Genomic DNA, 20,146 nt, shown 5'->3' on the forward strand with positions numbered 1-20,146 from the left:
ATGGTCTAGCCAAAAGAGAGACCCCTGAAAGCCTAGTAGCTCAATCCACCAGAGCTAAAGCCACTACAGTGGCATTAGCAAAGGGGTTCCTGTTTTGGACATCTTTCAGACTACCACATGGACCCCTGTGCACATGTTCACTATCATTTTGCCCGCTCAGTCTAACAGGATGTTTTGGTTTAAGACCACTCGTCATGCCCTTCCACCTTGCCAGAGTTACTGCTTGGGTATCTATTTTAAAGGTGAAGATTCTGCAATTAGAAATATCCAGGAGAAGAGCATGTTGCTTACCTTTAGTAACTCACTTTCGGTGGCTACTCTAAATGCAGATTCCTACTGCCGCTCTGCTTCCCCACTCCGTGAAATGGAGAGCTGCTCATTCTTAAAAGGTCACCTGCAATTTGTCTGAGTTGACCAGTGTTTGAGGGTGCAGAAGAACAACACCACAGAAATTGAAGTTCGTGTGCAGGGGTGTGTCCCATATATGGCTCCGCTCCATGTCGCGAGTTTGTCTCAAAGTTAGACGGCACCACCTAGCAGTGTTCTGAAGCTATTACTTAAAAGATCTCCTGATCCAGTGTGGTGACTGGGAATATTCTAGGGGTGAAACAGCTGCAGTTAGAGTATCAGCCAGAAAGATTGTATCCGAAGGTAAGTAACGTGTTCATTAGTTATTACAATGAGTCAAAGTGTAAAGGCACATGGTGTAGTCCCTAATGCCATTTTTACTGACATCGTGATGCAGTTGGCCATGTACCACATGTACATCTTCTGCATAATCGCAGCAGTTTTCATTTGCCTCATCACCTCGCCTGGCATTGGCACTTTTTGCATAACTACAATATTATCTAGCTTATAATAGAGGAATGTGACATGTCGATGGAACCTGGTGCATATTCCAAGGCACCACTATTGCTGTGTTGACAAAGGCAGTTCTTCCCGCAGTCCAACTTAATGCTTAGTAGTGTTGTGCGTCCTGTCGCGTGAAGTTATTGGCCCATTTTAGTGCAATTGAAGGTTTATGTATCATCATTCAGGGATGTAGTGGATACCCAGAGTCTCTTAGAGGAGGGACACGCAAGCGAATGATTTGGGTAACAGTGTTCGGTAATTAATTGAAGATTTTAATGTCCCATTGTTTGCATGTCATCCTTCTAACGCTTTGTACAACTTGCGACCATCGTCAGTCCTGTGGTATTTGTGCTGTTCAAATGATGCAACTGTGGTATTGTTGGATGCCTGCCAGTTAGTGTAGTTTTAAAACAACCTGTCACTGATTTGAGAGTAATGTGCTGTCATTGTGTTTCTGTTTTGGCACATATCGGTGTCTGTCTATACTGCATCCAGACCCTCTGTTGGGTCTGTACTTTGTAGTATGTTCAGCCTACACAGTGTAGAAGTGTCCCAATTAATCTGCTCAGGCAGACCAGTCATGTCCTTCCAGGAATGATGGGTCCATGTGCCAATCTATAGTTGGAATCAGAGCTGGCTCTTGCTCCGATAACGTCCTAGGCAGAAAGACATTTGGCGCCCTGGCTGCAGCTGGTGAATAACATGGAGCAGCTTGGGGTCCAATTTATATCACAGTTCAGTCACACACCAACGCAGTGACTGGCATCTCAGGCAAAATTCTTGGCACCTTCCTCAAATATTTCGATTCACTCACATCGGTAGCTTGATCACGATAGAGCCAGCTTGTTGGGGGTGCCAATGGCGGTGTTGGTCTGCATGTGGGGGTTGAGACGGAGATAGGAGGGGAAGTAAGAGCATTTATGGGGTGTTGAACATCACTGAGTCAAATAAAAAAGATTAAAAGTAGTTTAGTCTGCCTCATTGGTGTCAAGAGCGACTCTGCTGTCCACAGGTTTTTAATACTGACAGCCTTTTGCTCCCCCCTGTAGATTGGCAGCCTGGGCCCGGGCCCAGCTCGTCAATGCCAAAAGCCGGCCCTGGTTAGAATGTAAGCAGATCACATGTAGAGGGGTTTGTGTATCTCCATATGTTGTGGGCCTTCTTATCCACATCCTGTGTGGCAAGGCCCTTGAAGGCTGCACAACATACTGCTACAGAGGTTGTAATAGAATTTGTAAGGTCAAAATGTGGAAATGATGTGGCCTGCTGCATTGATGAAAGTGTACTTGCCCAATGGTGGCCAGTTTTCTTCATTTGTGAGTTGGGATGGGGCCTGGTCTTTTTATGTAGGATGTTGTTTTGTGGACAATCTGGTTCCTTTTAACAATTTTCCTCTCCCCATTCGAGTGTTTCGTCGGTGTTGGCTGTTGTGTCTGTTGACATTCTACGCTTTAAATGTATGATTTCAATTTTATTCCAGGGTCATTTACAAAATGTATCACCCAAATCCTGTGTGGAGGATAAAATCGGTGTCAATTCCCATGTGATGTCTCATGAAGTTTCTAATTTTGGGGGTCCTTTTGCTGCATGCGGTACTGTCGCATGCAGAGATATAGGGCCTTTTAAACTAGTATCACCACATGAGTATCCACTTGTGAGTGCCTGAAGTGGTATTGAACATTGGAATGTTGAGAGCTCCATCAAAGACAACGAATTGGATCTGGGCTTATAATGGGGCGAATAAGCCTTCTGCTCCAGCATTCCAATGTTTGTCTTTCTGTTCTCCCTTTTTAGGTCTCGCCTAAGCTGCATAGAAGGACCTTTAGCCGTCGCTCTGCTCTTTTTGGAAGCACATACTCGTGCTTGTGGTGGCATCCACCTTGCGGGAGTGAGCAGGGGGCGTGCCACAAGCAAGTGTATGTGCTTCCAAAAAGAGCAGACTGCGCACGCACCACTGCCGGGCTTGTTTTGAAATATTTGTAAACGATAACAGTACAAACCCGTTTCCCTTTCATCACTGCTTGTTTATTTTTTGCTTCACCCCTCCCACTTTGCATTCTGAGCCCACCCACCCCCACCAACCGAGAACAAAAGCATGGGGTACCTAAACAAATGGGTACGCTACCTCGTCTACCTGCCTGCTCGTCTTGGTCACAGTTACTGGCAGTACCACTCCTATTGTGTTATTGATACTTTGTGCTAATTTGCCGTAGTTATTGCTATGATGCCGATTTCCATGCCTCCGGCTTTGTCACAGCAGTTTTTATACTACCGTTTAATAAAAGTAGCCTGCAGATACATGCCCCGTATAAAATGCTTATTGATATAAATTATATCAGAAAAGAATTCCTTGTTTTTATTGTTTCCTGCTTGTTATTATAGTTCCAAGTGAGATGAGTAGAAAGGCAGTGTTTCCCTTCCGTTGGTGCTTTTTAGGTTTCGACCTGGCGAAAAGCTGTGCAAGCAGCGTTTTGCGCAAGGCGAAATCTTTTGAGAACAGATAGTTGGCCTAATCCCGCCCCTCTCTTCCATTGGCTAGCTCCATAAATGGAGGCTAGCCATTGGAAGAGAGATCTGTCCGTCATTCACTGAGCAGATTCGTGGGCGTTCCCGAGAATTGTTCGCTTTCTGCTCACGTCATGAAGACGTGTCCACTGTGGGCGTGTACTTTTTTTTTCCTTTTCATGGCTGTTTTCCTTCATTTCTTCGATCGTCCTGGTCCCGCATGGTTGTATCCCGCTGTCCGTGTCTTTGTTCGCCCCCCCCCCCCTCTTGACTCCCGCGTCGGGCCTCGCGCTTCCTTTTCCTCGCTGGCTGTGGACGAGGCATCATGAAGGCATCGGGGAACGTAAGGGCGCTTTTATTTTGATGGTGTTGCGCATGCTAAGGGTCGAGTAGTGTGTCTTTGAGTGTGGACCTTCTGACAGCCATAAGCATCTCCGAACTCATCGCCGTACGCCGTTTCTCAGCACCGCTTGTCTTCTCCTGCAATGCTGCACTTATGCTGCACTTCTGTTTCAGACTTCACCCTGGCTTCTTCTTTATGCCCCGCTTCAGTACTAATGCACCGAGTCACTACTCCTGCACTATTCCTTCTCACAGCACCACTTCATTTCAGATGCTCCGCTTCACTTCAGCCGCACCACTTTGCCGCGTCGCTTCGCTTTTAATGCACCACTTCACTTCTGATGCACCAAGTCGCTTCTCCTGCACCACTGCCTCCCCGAGCACCACTTAATTTCTCATGCTCCACTTCCGAGCACCCTTTCGCTTGTCCTGCACGACTTCTCTTCCCCAGCACCGCTCCACATTTCCTGCGCCGCTAATCCTTGCACGCAGCTCGGTTGGTCTCAGCTCGTGCACGCAGCTCGGTTGGTCTCAGCTCGTGCACGCAGCTCGGTTGGTCTCAGCTCCTGCGCGCAGCCGTCTTTGGATCAGGGCACATCTACAGCTCAGGGCACAAAGCTCCAGTGATCCGCGGTGATGAAGAGCTTCTTTGTACACACATCATGCCAGCACGCGCGTCCTGTGCACACAGCTCGCGTGAACAGTACAGAGCCCGTGATCGGTACAGACGTGCAGCTCCTGTGCATACCGCTTTTTCGCCTGTACGGGTGTCCAACGTCGTCCTCTACTCCCGCTTCTTGGAGCAGCACAGAAGGAGGGGTCCGGTCCGGTGCACACAGTTCTTGCGATCTGGGCTGATGCCCGGATCCTGTTAATATCAGTGCACAGGTCCTGTCCCTGTGCACATACGAAAGCTAGTGACCCCTTGCTACAGCACATATATCCAACTCCTCTGCACACAACTCTTGTGTGGAGTGCACGTGTCCAGATTATGCCCACTTGGCGCCTTTGATCAGTGCAAATCCCAAGCGGCTGTGCATGCAACACACACCTCCAGAGGTGATGAGCTGTTCCCTCAGCACCGCCTGCGCACACCGCTTATTTGCATATAGCTCACGTTACGTTCTTGTAGTTCATGTGCCCTTCCCCATGCTAAGCATCGCCCGTGCACAGTTCGACATGCGGAAGATCCTCTCGGTTCTACATGTGGAAGAGCCCCGTGGGATGGATTACTCCTCTATTTGTCACATGATCCAATTCGCTGTCCATCCCCAAAATAGGCCAGGAAGGGAGGGTAGGAGGCAGAGCTGATAGGTTAGCTAGGCTACTGCTAGCCGCTGATTGGCTGCATTCAGCCACCTGCAGTGCGTACAAGGGGTTCTCGGACGGCCATGCTCTGAGTGGCACACAGTGACCAAGTAGGAGTTCAGGAAGTCGGTTAGCGGTGAGTGTAAGGCCAGTTAGGGTGACCAACTGGCATGGGTGCAAATTCAGGAAGGTGAGTGTAAAAATTCAGGACAAAGGGTCAAAATTCAGGACAAAAATTCAGGACAGGAGATCAAAATTCAGGACAACATTTCGGGACAAAAGGTAAGTCTTACAGACACATCAGATGGTCGCGCAATAGTATATAAGTAAGTAAATAGACAACCACTTAAGTACAAGTCAAAATAAGTTTATTTTAGGTAGAGACAATCGTGTACTTCACGTTTTTAGGTTTCGACCTGGCGAAAAGCTGCGCAAGCAGCGTTTCGCGCAAGGCGAAATCTTTTGAGAACAGATAGTTGGCCTAATCCCGCCCCTCTCTTCCATTAGCTAGCTCCATAAATGGAGGCTAGCCATTGGAAGAGAGATCTGTCCGTCATTCATGGAGCAGATTCGTGGGCGTTCCCGAGAATTTTTCGCTTTCTGTTCACGTCATGAAGACGTGTCCACTGTGGGCGCGTACTTTTTTTTTTCTTTTCATGGCTGTTTTCCCTCATTTCTTCGATCGTCCTGGTCCCGCATGGTTGTATCCCGCTGTCCGTCCCCCCTCCCGCTGTCCGTGTCTTTGTTCGCCCCCCCTCTTGACTCCTGCGTCGGGCCTCGCGCTTCCTTTTCCTCGCTGGCTGTGGACGAGGCATCATGAAGGCATCGGGGAACGTAAGGGCGCTTTTATTTTGATGGTGTTGCGCATGCTAAGGGTCGAGTAGTGTGTCTTTGAGTGTGGACCAACTTTTATGCTGACCGGAGTGTTCTCTCAGATGCCGGGGAGGGAAGGCGTCAGACCACGGTGTGTGCACGGGCGAGAAGTTTGCAGCATGGCGGCGCACCATGAGCGGGCCAAGTGTGGTAGCGTCTCTGATCAGCTACTGGCCTTCTTTGTCGTGTGGCCTGCACTACGACATACTACTGCACTGGCTGCTGAAATACAAAATACATTTTTACCGTTAAGATTTTATTTATTTACTCTTAATGTTATGTACTCTTTACTAGAGGTTGGCGAAGCAAGAAAGTGATGCTGTGACCCATGCTAGAGAAAATTTGTATAGCGCTACATATACCCGGCGGTGTCTAGGCTCTTAATCAGTTTGCTTATTGCAGTGGATGTATGGTGAGCCATGTCTATGCTTGGGCTTGCATTGTCCATCCCTAATCATACCCCCGCTGTCCGTTCCCGCCCCCCCCCGACCGCTGTCCGTTCGACCCCCCCCGAGGATATTGCACAAGGTCAAGCAGTAGCGATCCCCTGAGGCGGCTTGTGCCTTAGTGCAGTCTCCTTAGTCCAGCGCCTTGAGGTCATTGTGAAAGGACAAACAGTATCGATCCTCTTAAGAGAGTGTTTCCCTCTCCCGTCCCAATGCTGTAGCGCCCTGAGGTCACTGTGCAAGGAGAAGCAGTAGCGACTCTCTGAGGCGGCTTGTGTCTTAGGAATGCCTCTAATGCTTCAATGCCTTGAGCATTGCCAGGACAAGCAGTAGTGATCCTCTAAGAAGGCTTGCTGTCCTGTCTTCCCCCGCACCCCCACCCGCTGTCCGCCCCCCCTCCCGCTGTCCATTCCCGCCCCCGAGGATATTGCACAAGGTCAAGCAGTAGCGATCCCCTGAGGCGGCTTGTGTCTTAGTGCAGTCTCCTTAGTCCAGCGCCTTGAGGTCATTGTGAAAGGAGTGTTTCCCTCTCCCGTCCCAATGCTGTAGCGCCCTGAGGTCACTGTGCAAGCAGATCGAGTAGCGATTCTCTGAGGCGGCTTGTGTCTTAGGAATGCCTCTAATGCTTCAATGCCTTGAGCATTGCCAGGACAAGCAGTAGTGATCCTCTAAGACGGCTTGTGATTTAGTACAATCTCCCCGCTCCAGCGCCTTGAAGACAATGTGCAAGAACAACCAGTTCCGACCCTATCAAGAATATTGTGCCTGACCGCTGCAGCCATGCTGTAGCGCCTGGAGGTCACTGTGCAAGGACAAGCCGTAGCAATCATCTTGAAATGCTTGCATGCCACTGCTGTCACCGTGCTACAGCGCCGCGAGGTCTCCCTGCAAGAACAAGCAGTAGAGATCATGTCAGGGGGCGTGTGTGTTAGTGCTACCTCTCACGCCCCAGCGCAGGAGGTCACGGTGGAAGGACAAGAGGTAGACACAGTTTTAGGAGTCGTGTGGTGCTGCTGTCTCCTTTGCTCTGGTCCTGTCACCCGTACCCCCACGCCTGGGGGTCACCGTGCGAGGACGAGCAGTAGAAATCCCCACAAAACGATTATACCTGAGTGCTGACTCCCTTGATCCAGTTTCTTGCGGAAACTGTGCGAAGAGACGCACTAGCGTCCGACTCGGGAGGTTTGTGCCTCAGTGCAGTCTCCTTGCTCCAGCGCCTTGAGGTCACTGTAAACAACAAGCAGTGTCGATCCTCCCAGGAGGCTTGTGTCAGAGCGCTGTGTGCTGTGCTTCAGCGCATTGAGGGCACTGCAAGGACACGCAATATCGATCCTTTCAAGAGCTTGTGTCTACGAGCAGTTCCCATGCTCCAGCGCCTTGAGAACACTCTCAGAGGACAGACACGAGTGATTCTCTCAAGTGTCTGGTGTCTGAATGCTGCTTCCCGTGCGACAGAGTCCAGCGCCTTGAGGACACTGCGCAAGGACAAACAAACAGCGTTGATCCTTTCAAGAACTTGTGTCTGCGAGCGGGCTGCCTTGCTACAGCGACCTCAGAACACCCTCGAGGACAAGCACGAGCGGTCCTCTCTAGAGGCTGGTTCTCGTCGCATCTTCTTGTCCAGCGTCTTGAGGTTCGTGCGAAAGGGACAGTCACTAGCAATCCTTGCAGGAGGCTTGATACTGATCTAATCCTCGCTCCAGCGCCTTGAGATTACAGTGCAAGGACAAACACTAGCGATGCTCTCAGGTGAGTGTACATCGGTGTATCTCCTTGCCTCAGCGCCTTGTGCACAAGCAGTAACTATTCTCTGAAGATACTTGCATCCGAGAGTTGTCTCCCTTGCTTGCCCCAGCGCAGCGTGTGGGGGGGGACTCTGTGTGGGTGTGTGAGGGGGGCTCTGTGTGGGTGCATGAGGGGGGGCTCTGTGTGGGTGTGTGTGGGGGGGCTCTGTGGGTGTGTGTGGGGGGGGCTCTGTGTGTGGGGGCTCTCTGTGGGTGTGTGTGTGTGTGTGTGTGTGGCATTTGCGAGAGATTAAGCTATTGGCATTGTAAATGACAATGCCATCTATTTATCTGTTTTCCAAACCAACACATAAATAAAAATGTTGTCATTTACAATGCAAATAGCTCTAACTTTTGCAAAGGCGAAACCGTTGCATTGTAAATGCTTGTTATTTTTTTGCCCTCCCGCTTTGTGTTAGGAGTCCTCTGCCCACCCTCCAAAAACAAACGCACAGGGGACCTAAACAAATGTTTATGTTACTGCGTCTACCGGGCCCCTCGCTTAATGGCACACCTGGCGTATTCAAAATTATCTGCACCACCGCCCTAGAAGCTCACTATTACCATTCCCCATTTACTGTGTAAGGTTATTGATTGTGTTGTGCTAATTTGCCTTGATGCTGATTCACATACCTCTCATTAATTTCAAATGTTCACAGCTAATGTGCTGTAATTCACATGCCATGCTGCCCGTCCTCCTCCAATTCCCTTTTCCACTCCCTATAGTTCATTATTTCAACCCATTGTATTGTGTCCCTGCTCCTCCATGACCCCGTCTGCTCTTGTCTCTGGCTGTCTGCCATTTAGGGATTATGATATATAACCATAGCAGGCTTTAGCAGCCCATCCCCCGTGTGTCTCAGCCCGGACTGATGCAGTTTCTATGGGAAAAACCACACACACACACACACACACAAGAACTGCTGTGTGCTCCATGGGCAGTGTCTCAGGTCTTATCTCAGACTCACCAGAGCATTCCATAGGTCTTTAAAAGTCCATTTACATCCTAATAGGAAATGGTTAACAAGGCTTTCCAATAGATTCAGTGAATACCTGCAGCACTGGTTCATGCTTGTGAAAAACCGAGGCGAGGTGGATTGAATTGGAGAGCATGTGGGCCAAGTCTCTTAACGTAAGCATCTTCCTCCAGCACAAGCAGCAACTTTATGTTGTGCTTGTTGTACATAGCTTTGTCACGTCACCTTAACAGTAGATGTTGTAGCACCCAGGATAATGTTGTGCATGGCTAAACATTTTATAAAGTTCCAAAGGCGAGACCTATTGGCAATGCCAGTGCTTGTTAATTTAGAGCATTCTGCCCTCAGTGGGTGGAATGGTCTAATAACCTTAGTGCCCTTCTGCCTCAGACTATACCAGTTGTTTTAAGGCCATCACCGCTATAGTTTGAGTTCAGGGCCTTAACAACTGGTTTAGCCCTCGGCAGCGGGCTGGTTCCAGTATTTGTCTTCCTCTTTCTCCCTTTTTAATTTGGAACATTCTAACATCAGTGCATGGGATGTTCTAATAGCCTTCTAACCCTTCTGCCTCAGATTATACCAGTTGTTAAAGACTTCATTGGCCCTTGCAGCTATAGTTTGGGTTCATGGCCTTTAACAACTGGTATACTCCTCGGCAGTGGGCTATAAAGCTATATTAACGCATGGAAATAAAAGATAATACTATTCTGTACGACTCACGATTGGGGATTTAGAATAGTCCTTGCTATTGCAAAGCGGTTAATGTTTGGAAAAGCCTGGTCGAGTCACTGGCAGACCTGCTGAAGATGTGATTCACCGTAAGCAGAGGAATACCAAATGCGGGGGTGATAGCAAGCCTTTCTGCAGAGGGGTCCGCAGGCGGGAGCTTCTATTCCCACAGCACATCTCTTACCCGTGGAGTGATGCAGCGCATCTCCGTGGGAGCAACCTGTCCGTCTCTCAGGATTATGGGATTATCTCGCGTTGAGAGCTCTTTACAGACATTCTCTCTTAGAGAAATGTGAGGAACTAGTGAACCCAGCAAAAGCTGTCATGAGTGTGCCACCTGTCCGATTTTGTACCTTGGGGAATGTAGGTTCTATAATAAAATATAGCATCTTTTTTCTCCTTATTCTACAGTTTATAAAGCGAGAATCGATTCGAAGGCAGTGGAGTGGTTTACATGAGCACCAGTTACACTACACGCTCATTTTTTGTGGGTTGTCTTTTTAGACACGGGGAGATTAAGTGACCTGCCCAGAATCACAGGCTATTGAGCCGACGCCGAGACTCGACCTCTGTTTCCCAGTTCCAAAGTGGGTCATTTTAGGAGGACTGCCAGTGTTCTGTAGATTTTGAAACCGTTTCTGGGCAATATTTGTACAGATGCAGGCCCTGAGGTATTTGGAAAATATAATGAAGCCCAGAGCTTTAAGTGGGCCGGGTCCTGGCAGTGCTCAGCACCAGCAATTCTAAAAAGCAGTTGCTGAGACTGGTCCCTGTCGGGCTCTCCATGTTTGCCCTCGCCCTAAGAGTAATACAAAATTTTAACACTGCAGCAGTACCAGTGAAGCATATGCCAGCGAAATGGCTAAGCACTTCTGAGGGTATGTGCTGTGAACTTCGGGTCACCAATTCAATCCTTAGCAAGGCCACCTAAGCCTTTCCGAGGTTGATAAATTGAACTACATTTGATAGGGCAATAGGATGTGTTGTTTACAGCGCTGCGAAACGGCTGAAGTTGTGGTATTTTAAGCACTATATCAAAATCAAATGTGTTATTATCCCGTGCACTCCTACTGAAATCCAAGATCACGTAGCGCTTACCCGCTCTTCCACGCTGGAGGTATTCTATAGGTTTTAGTGCAAAAGGGGACACCTCAGTGGAGAATGTTGTGTTAGAGTCTGAGAAAAACACGTGGAATATTGAACGAACAGCGACTAGCAGGTAAGTGTTGTTTCTTCCTTAACTCGAGGTCGTTCCCAGTCTCAAGCCCAGAATATGAAATTATTGCAGTGTGTGTATCATACAAACTGGGCCCTGGTTTAAAATAAATAAATAATCAGAATCAGTTGTTATCTTGTGTAAATAATTAACTAGTTGTGGCATTTCTTCTTTTTTTTTTTTAATACTTGGAATTCTTTGGGCGGTGAAGAACCCTGGCATCCGACATGGAACATTACATGTGTGTTTGTAAAGCAAGATTTCACCTGAAAGCGTGCCTTGGTGCTTTATGAAAGGTGTTTGTTGTCACGCAATTCCGTTGTACTCATTGTATCGACTTCAGAAAATGTAAAGTTGAAATTCGAACCTGTGACTGTTGGGTCGGACACATTTCACTGCAGAAGATGCTTTAGTCCAGTTAGTCGTGAGACCAAAGGGGAAAACTGCTTGCATGGTCTCCCCTCTACACTGTCATTGCCTAATGTACTCATCTGCAGAAATGCCTTTAGGTGTTAAGCATTGCTTTGGCATTGCATTACTGAACTGATCAGCCAATGAGCTGTAATCTAGACCCAAAGATGGTGGTCACTTTTTTTTGGGGGGCGGGTTCCGACCTGTTGAACTGAAATATTCTGCTGCAGGTTCAGAACATTTTAATTTTAATCCATCAAAAAACATAGAAACAAAAATTCCCCCAATCCTTCTCCACTTCCAGAGTAAATCTCCAGTGCCAGGCATTTTCTTAGAGTGCATATTGCAGCACGGTTTCATGGGCCAATGAATGGCCTTGTGGCATTCCCAGGCGGTCTCCCTTTATTGTCCCCATCTCACTATCGGGACAATCTTGAGGGCTTTCAGATTCCTTGGCATAGTAATCTAGAGTCACCTGAGAGGAGCGCCAACAATGAGCTCCATTGTTTACCACAGTCCTCATTGCCAGCCGTATTATAGGAAATCTTTTCCATTTCCAAAAAAAGCTAGTCTAGCTTCATCGCCGCAGTGTGTGGTCGCCTCCAGCAACAGCACACATACCAGATTCCTGGTGCCTTTCACAGGTCCTCAGTTCACTTTGGGCTACCAACCCGCAATATATTAGGAGCCACAGATGCAACCCTAACACCAGTGATATGGGTGGCGTCATCTAGGACCTCCTGCTCAGAGCTGATTATTTTAGGGCATCACCACATATTATGAGGTATCAAACCTCTGTCCCCACATCCCCTCTAAAAGCATGCGATCTACCATTATCGAATGCATGACACCAGACCAGAGAATAGTTTCCCCTGTACAGTAGCTCCAGGCCTCCCTCTATCGATGTTAGTTCCTCACCTTGACATACAGTCATAGATATTGGCCCAGTCTATGTCACTAAAGGGATGCTCAGTTTACTCTCCCAGGAGCTCTGGAAATTCAGTTTAGGGATACCTTCTGCTGCGCTCAAGGCCAGGCACACTTTGGATACCAAATGTTTGTCTATATTTATTGTTTGTGGGAGTTCTTCAAACGCAGCCAAGCCTCTTTAGGACCCTGACTTGATATAGTGATGTGATGCCCCGTGGCGCAACTATGTGTCCTGCTACCGTTCACTTTCTCCTGTATTGTCGGAATGCCATCCGGGCTGGAAATGAGTTCCCAAAGAGAGGAGAGATGAAGTTAGCAAGACACATCAAACTCTTCCTCTTACTGGTTGCATCCTAGACTATGAGTTGCATCAAAAACCACAGACCTTAGCACTGCTCCTGCTCTTCCACTCCTTTTAGTCCACGGCAACGCCCACAAGGACCGACTGGCTAAACCATGGTCCATCGAAGAAGCATTACTGGATTTCTGATTCCTCTCGCAGACACTCTCACGTGTACCTCAACTGGTCTGCATTGTGATAAGATCCCTAGTCTAGGGCTTTCATACCTTCTGGCCTTTGGGGAGGAGGCTTTGTTAGAGACCCTACAACATATTTTTATTTGAAAGTTTAACTTGATTGATTCGTTTTAATTGAATTAACACAAAGGGGGTTTACATTCCAGTAACGTAGCGACAAAGCACAAGTGGAAAAGGACTTGGATTATATGCTGATAGGTTTGGAGAGCAGCCGAGCAGTGCTGTTCGATCCGATGTTAGTACCTTTGGGGCTAGCGCCTCTTATTTTAAAGCGTGTAGAAATAAAAGCTGAAATGGTGTTACATCAAGAAATATTGCTTAATGTGCTCATACATTTGCCATCATGGTGGCTGTAAGATTCGACACTGCTGCAGAGGATGTCACTCTCCTTTTAGTTTTTGTACTGATGATCAGTACCACATTTTTTGCCTTTATGGTATTTTCATGTATTTCTAAGGATCTTTGAATGTGTACGTGATGTAGTCCAGCATGTTAAGGAAAACATAGAGAATCCTGTTTGACCTACTGAACCTGTCGTATTTGACCGTACATAAAGAATCTTTGCACCTGTGTATAACTGCAGGGGGAGGAACAGTGGAAAAATGTAATCTGTGAGCCATGCACTGTTGTTTGTATTGTGGTTCCTTTTTACTGAAAATGATAAATCAAAATAAAAAAACATAAAAAAAGAATCTTTGGACCTGAACATTACAAAGAACATGCATTTTGGATTGCAATGATGTAGCCAGGATAAAGAAACGAGTAATTAATAATATTGATGGTCGGAACCTCTTCACAAAGTGCTCTCTTTCTGCTCATTGGAGATGGCTTTTCTGCAATTTCAGCGGTGCCACACATTTTGAATACTTAATTTATACACAGACGATAGTTTGCCTTAATTGTATTATATTTGTCAAAAGAAGGTCTTAATAATAGTAAGAGAATTATGTGTTGAGTTATCGCCTTGGAAAGTTTCTTAGCATTATTCTTAGATTTCATAAAAACGAGATGATTGCTTTGGGGGTATTTCTATTGTTTTTTATTTTTTTAAAGATTTTTATGAGGTTCAACGTCCATTAGCATTATAAGGTCCAAACGCTTGGTTTGTAGAACATAAACGTGTTGGGTTCATTTCCTCCTAGAAAAGGAGTGGTTGCTAAGTAGGGTATGGGGGTAAGAGAAGCTCTCAATTTCGGTCTCTAGCGGTCATTGCAAAAATGTCAAATACAACCAAATGCAGTTTGACTTAAAAAAAAACTCTTTAGCTTTGCATGACTTGACCTCTCAAGCTTTGAGCCATGACATATTATATATATATTTTTATATTATATTTAAGTATGTTGATGTGCACATACTTGTTGGTGCACCCAAGGTACCATAAATGGGGGTACACGTGCAGTAAATATCTTCTACCTTTAGATAATTGCTGGTACTGTGCCCTTACAATTCTGACAGCTATACTAAAATATGCTGGCCCTGGCGTAATGGAATGGTGCTTTAGAGAGAGATGTTTCTTCTTCTGAAAGGAATGACACAGAACAGGAGAAGGTAATAGTATGGAAGATAGAACCAGGCGGGCAGGACTTGCAGGAGGAAAATAAGTGCAGAACAAGGCAGCATTTTGGAAAGGTTATGTCTTACTAATTGACATCTTTAATTTCATTATTAACCTATACCTGCGTAAAATTTTGATTTCTTACCAGTGCATTGCTTTGTTTTACTTCTTTAGGTTTAATAAAGTTGTTCTTTACTTTTAAAAAAAAAGGGATGATGTGTGGTGCTGGGCTTGATTCCCGCCTGGTGCTCATGCACTGGTAAGGCCATCAGGTTCCAGAATGCCTGATTTGGTGCCCGTCTCTACGTTCCAATATTGGCCGTTTGCAGGGGAGACACACTGGGCCAAGGTGCTAATAATTAATCAAAGTCAAATGTATTAATGCTTGGTTATTAAAAAAACATTACATAAATAGATTCATAAAACATTTATCACATTAAAATGTTTTTCCATGATTTGTTTAAAATTGCTATAAAATTGTAAGTTATGCTTCAATGTGATATTTCATTTGTTATCATCACTTGAAACTTTACCTATCTATAAAATTAATAAAGAAGGAAACAAGAAAAGGTTAAAGTGCAGCAGTTATTAAAAAGTAGATAAATGATCTTGTAGTTTCCTCTCTGCAAGGTTGAAAATGTTACAGTTTGCGCATTAGGTCTTACATTTTTGTGTCCACTGTAGCATTCTATAAAGGCTTGGCGACAAGTTCCTACTCCCAAACATTTAAATGGTGCTGTTGTAGGCGCCAACGTTGACGGAGAAGAGCAAAGCAGATGTGCACAATGGTTTCTTGCGCTTGGGGACCCCATCTGCAAATGCTGTCATGTCCTGTCGCTATCCAGTTTGGGCAATGAGCTAAGGTTGGGAGGCCTCCTAGACGCTGTTTTAAGATTCTCAGAGTCATGGTGTTAGCATAATAAGTGCCTAGGTAAGACTGTTGTCTAAGACCTTGATAAGACCTTATAACAATCCACACGAGTGAGCCCTTTGAAAGGACGGTTTTGCTTTGGAAATGGGCTAACGTCCGCATGGAGCGTTTAACATACTTGTCGGAGACTGCAAATGTAGTCTGCTGATCCCACAGGTGGTTAATTTGCAAGTTCCTTATGCACTTCCTTAAGTACTCCGCACTGATTTCTTAAAGCCATTGGCCAATTCTTTCCATAGTAAGTGGTCGAGCAGCCCTCCTGGGCAGCTTTTAACTTAAAACCAAGTTTTAAGAAGGCCCCTTGTTTTGATGGAGAAGCGTTGCTCGGTAGACAGAAAAGTTGCCTGTAGGTGTTCAGATTGAGAATGTCTAATATCTTTGTTTCCAAGCCACAAAGGGGTATGCACCCATATGAGATTGTTGGAAAGAGCTCTGCGCTAACAATTTTCAATAGTGGCGACAATATTGGGCCCAGCAGGGCCTTCTGTAATGTAATAATTAGCCTCTTCTCTTACTTGGCCTTCCTGTGTGCTGTGTAATGCTGTTACTTGCAGGTATGCCTTACATGACATTTCGCTTTGTTTCTTTTATGTTTTGCAGACAGCTGTCCAATTCGGGAAGGCCCGATGTGCCTTGTTCCTTGTATATGAAAGAGCTGCAGGGTTTCATAGCCAGAGTTATGAGTGACTACTTCAGACACTTCGAGTGTTTCGACTTTGTCTATGACAACACCGAAGCCATTGCCCAGAGAGCAATCGAAGTGTTCATTCGCAATGCCAGTCTATTGAGGCCCCTTGGCGAAGGTGGAAAAATGCGACTGGCTGCAGACTTTGCACAGGTAGATACTCATTGATTAAACATGCTTTTGTTCTACTGTCAAGGGACCGGGGCTCAGTATTATTGGATACTTGTATAGCAAAATTGATTTGCTTTCCTTCAAATGATTAAATAATTGCCCTTTCTTCGAATGCAGCACCAGATGCATCCACTTGCCTCTCCAAAGAGTTGACAATTAATATCATATCCTTTCAGTGCCCTTCAACTCCCAGTCTTCCCTCTTCTTTTCTCTTTTAACTAGCTGAGTTTCGCCTTCGGATTGACATTACATCTTTCACTTCCTTTTTACCTAGGTGACGTTGATTTTTGTTCTCCTTCATATAGTATGACTTTCTTTTGCTATGTTACATTTCTCCTTTTCTTGTTACCATTCCCCACAGCCTAAGCATTCCACAAATGGTAAATGAGCTTTGACGAACCTGTTCATTCGTTGGAAATGCTTAAGCTAATTTAGAGTAGATCACTTTTCTGATAGATACTTTTAAATCCAGATTACTCACCTTTTGAATCTACCAAGCGTCAGAATGAATCTGGAAATCTCGCTGCTGTAACTCCTCGTGCTGGCAAGTGGCACCATCGGACTCTCTTAGGACTCCGTCCGATCTTTTGACATGACACCGATCCACATATATATGCCACCCGTACGTGCTGATGAAGTTTTGCTTTAAACTTTTTTCTGTTTACAAAAATTGTTTTTTTCATGGTGTACAAGGATGCACCCCCCTCAAATCACAGGTTTTAATTTGTACCATGCCTGTAAGGAAACATCTGGAAGTCATGGACCAGTGTCTGTCTTTGGCTCTTCGTTTACAAACATAATTTGAAGACTCCAAACGCAACTTTAAGATCTGTGACAAAGGATCCCTAATGCATCCGAAGGCCATCTGAGAGTGTGCAGCCATGCTGTATGTCACAGAGTAAATGAAGCTGGGTTATTCCTGGTTGAGACCTCAAAACTCATTCTAGTTGCAGTCCTCTGGTCAGTGGCGGCCGCCACAACACAAAGTGGTGGGGGGAGGGCGGAAGGAGAGAGACGGGGAAGGGATGGGAATAATATATTTTTTTAACTTACCTTTCGCTGCTGCCCCCTACTCCGACGGCTGCCTCAGTGCTCTCCCAGCAGTCTCTGGGAAGGTAGAGGCTGCCCAGCCAATCCAGACGCTCTTCTCATGCAAGAGAGTCGCACCAGAATTGGTCTGACCGGCCTGATCTGCTGCTCAGACACTGATTTGTAACCTGTGTCTTTTCAACCACCCCGCTGTGATCACACAGCTGGGTTGAAGAAATAGAAGTGTGCCTGTCTATTTGGCTAGCCTAGGATGGCTGGTCAAAAGTACATGCGCACTTCTAAGTGCTCACCACCTGCCTGTCATGGCCTGGCCCCACCCTACACGTGTGTCAGAGCAAGTCACAGAAAAATAAAAGGATATTGTTTTATTATCATTTAATTTGCTGTGACTGAATCGGACGAGTGGTGCACTGCTCCTCCGCCATTGCGGTGGAGCCGCCCCCGCTTCTGGTAAATGTAGGACAAAGTGAACAGACAAGTTCCTACACAAGCGATAAAAAGACAGGGAGAACTCCGCTCTGTCCTACTGTTCCCATTCTAGGTAGAAGTTGTGCAGCTGACATTCAGAGTTGAACCCAATTCAAAGTTTCCACAGCAGATGGAGGCCTTTAAGGAAGCAATACTGCATTTATTCCAGTTTGTTCTGGGTCCCTCTAGCGCACCATAAGCCCATTTTGATCGGCCATTATCTCCAGTTGGATTTCTGCTGGTTACCCTCACTGTCGGCTGAACTGGTTGGGCCTTACACATTCATACTAGGAGAGACAAATGATGAGAGCCCAAGCACATCCTTCTAATTAAACAAAGAAATCACAAACAAATGCTTGAGTGCTAAATGGACTATGGTGACATTTACACCCGAGCCAATAAAACCTAACTTAAAGGGATCAAAAAATACATTTGAGAGATCTCCTCACTCACAACTTATCGTGGCATGTTTCACTCTTGGTGACACCCCCACACCGGAGTAGGATAATACCACTCTGGTGGGCTAGACCAAAAATGAGGTCCTTAAATATTTTTTTATCCAGGACAATTGAGGGATTCAAAGGTCTTATTTAAAAATACCTAAGGGAATACCTAAAATATTTTCTTTTATTTGTAGGTGATCTTAGTATATCTGAAAAACACATCTTCTTGTTCAAAGGTAAGTAATAATGGTTCACTTAACCACATGTGACCGCCAACATGTCTCTTCTGATTATTGGGTCTGTACAGGCCTACAGTCTTCTTCAGGACTTGAGAACTCCTCCCTGACTGATTAATGCATATATCTCATGCAATATACAAAGCATAGGGCTCTCATACCTGTCTACTGTAATGCAGCAATGATATCCTATTCTGGGGTACCTCTGTGCATCATGTTCAAGAGTGGGGACACCTCCTCTGTAATCACACAGTCGTCAAAGGGTAGATTCAGCCTGCCAAACCTATTCAGCAACCAATCTGCTGCATAGTGGAGTGCAACGCTTTCTGCTAAATATTTTTCTTCCAAGAGTTTGGCCGCAAGTTCTTTGAACCCTGCTAGGAACATGCACTTTGGGATATGGTGAGCAAGATCTTGCCTGCTCTTCCTGATGATTTTTGAGATTCCTGTGATCAAACTGTTCATGACAGCCAGGATGCTTCAAGATACAAATATAGACACAATATGGACACTAGAGTCTGTATCAGCTGAGATGCATGCTAATATGTTAATCTGAGATCTCAAGGCATTGGTGATGAATATGCCATGTGATTGAGTCAAACTGATCAGAGTGAAAGCAGATTCAGCAAAAGTGCCCTTTAATAGGTTTGGCAGGCTGAATCTACCCTTTGACGACTGTGTGACTACAGAGGAGGTGCCCCCACTCATGAACATGATGCTCAGAGGTACCCCAGAATAGGATATCATTGCTGCATTACAGTAGACCGGTGGAGTGGTGTGGCTCACTGGTTAGAGGCGGCAGACCCGGAAGCAGAGGACGGCCCGGGACCAGGGTTCAATTCCCGACGCGGCAGGGTCGTGGACCAGGGTCAGCAGACTCGATAATTCTCGCTTCGGTGCCTACTCTAACCAGGGATCACACTCGGCAACTCTGGGCACTAGCTTGCCTCATCTCCACAACGGCCCCCCACATACACCGGGGATGCCTGGTTCCACCTTGGAGATACCCAGCAGGGATCATCTCACAGGGAAAGCCAGGACGGGTTCCCCAGTGGTCTACAGCGCTGGGACGCCCCATTGCTGGGGTAGCCATGCGCTTTACAAGACAACATAACATAACATAACATAAAGTCAGGTGGGCTACTGCCTAGTCCTCGGTTTCCCTTCCCCACCTGTCAGTTCGACCAACAATACTGTTTTTTCCAGGGGTACTTGAGTCTCTTTGCCTACTGATAGGCTCACCACCTGTCCAGCTTCTTTGTGGCTCCAGTGGGAGTTGGGGTAGCAGAGGCTATGGCCACTAGTGGATGCAGGAGTCCCTTTATCGTCTACCTCATCAGCTGCAGCCTCTGCCAAACCACTTTTAGTTTCCTCTTCACTGGTCATAAGGGAGCAGCAGGGAGCAGAGTTCGATTTTTGCCTCTCTGGCTGGCATGCAATTACTTCCAACCGGTGGGTTCTTCAGGTTGTTCAATTTGGTTATGCCTTTTATTCTACACCTAACTCATATTCCACCAGTTTGTGGGCAAACATTGGCTGAGTATGCCACCATCTTATCCAGAGGAGTTCAGACATTTGTTTGCCAAGCGTGCAATCGAATTGTAGTCTAGACGGAGAGAAACACATGTTGGTACTCCCAATACTTCTTGGTCCTCAGAAGGATCTGAGTCTGAGGGTGAATCTGGATCTCAGGGTTC

The 20,146-nt window shown here is 46.3% G+C and overlaps 1 protein-coding gene across 1 annotated transcript in view; it reads left to right on the forward strand.

Moving 5' to 3' along the window:
* Window positions 1–20,146, forward strand: part of COG5 (component of oligomeric golgi complex 5) — a 1,467,851-nt gene that overhangs the window by 1,237,687 nt on the left and 210,018 nt on the right. Inside the window, exon 18 of the mRNA XM_078680311.1 lies at window positions 15,997–16,234. Within this exon, the coding sequence (XP_078536437.1) occupies window positions 15,997–16,234 (238 nt within the window). The remainder of the gene's footprint in view (window positions 1–15,996; window positions 16,235–20,146) is intronic.

Source organism: Lissotriton helveticus, chromosome 1_1, assembly GCF_964261635.1.
Source record: "Lissotriton helveticus chromosome 1_1, aLisHel1.1, whole genome shotgun sequence".
NCBI classification, from domain to species: Eukaryota; Metazoa; Chordata; class Amphibia; order Caudata; family Salamandridae; genus Lissotriton; species Lissotriton helveticus.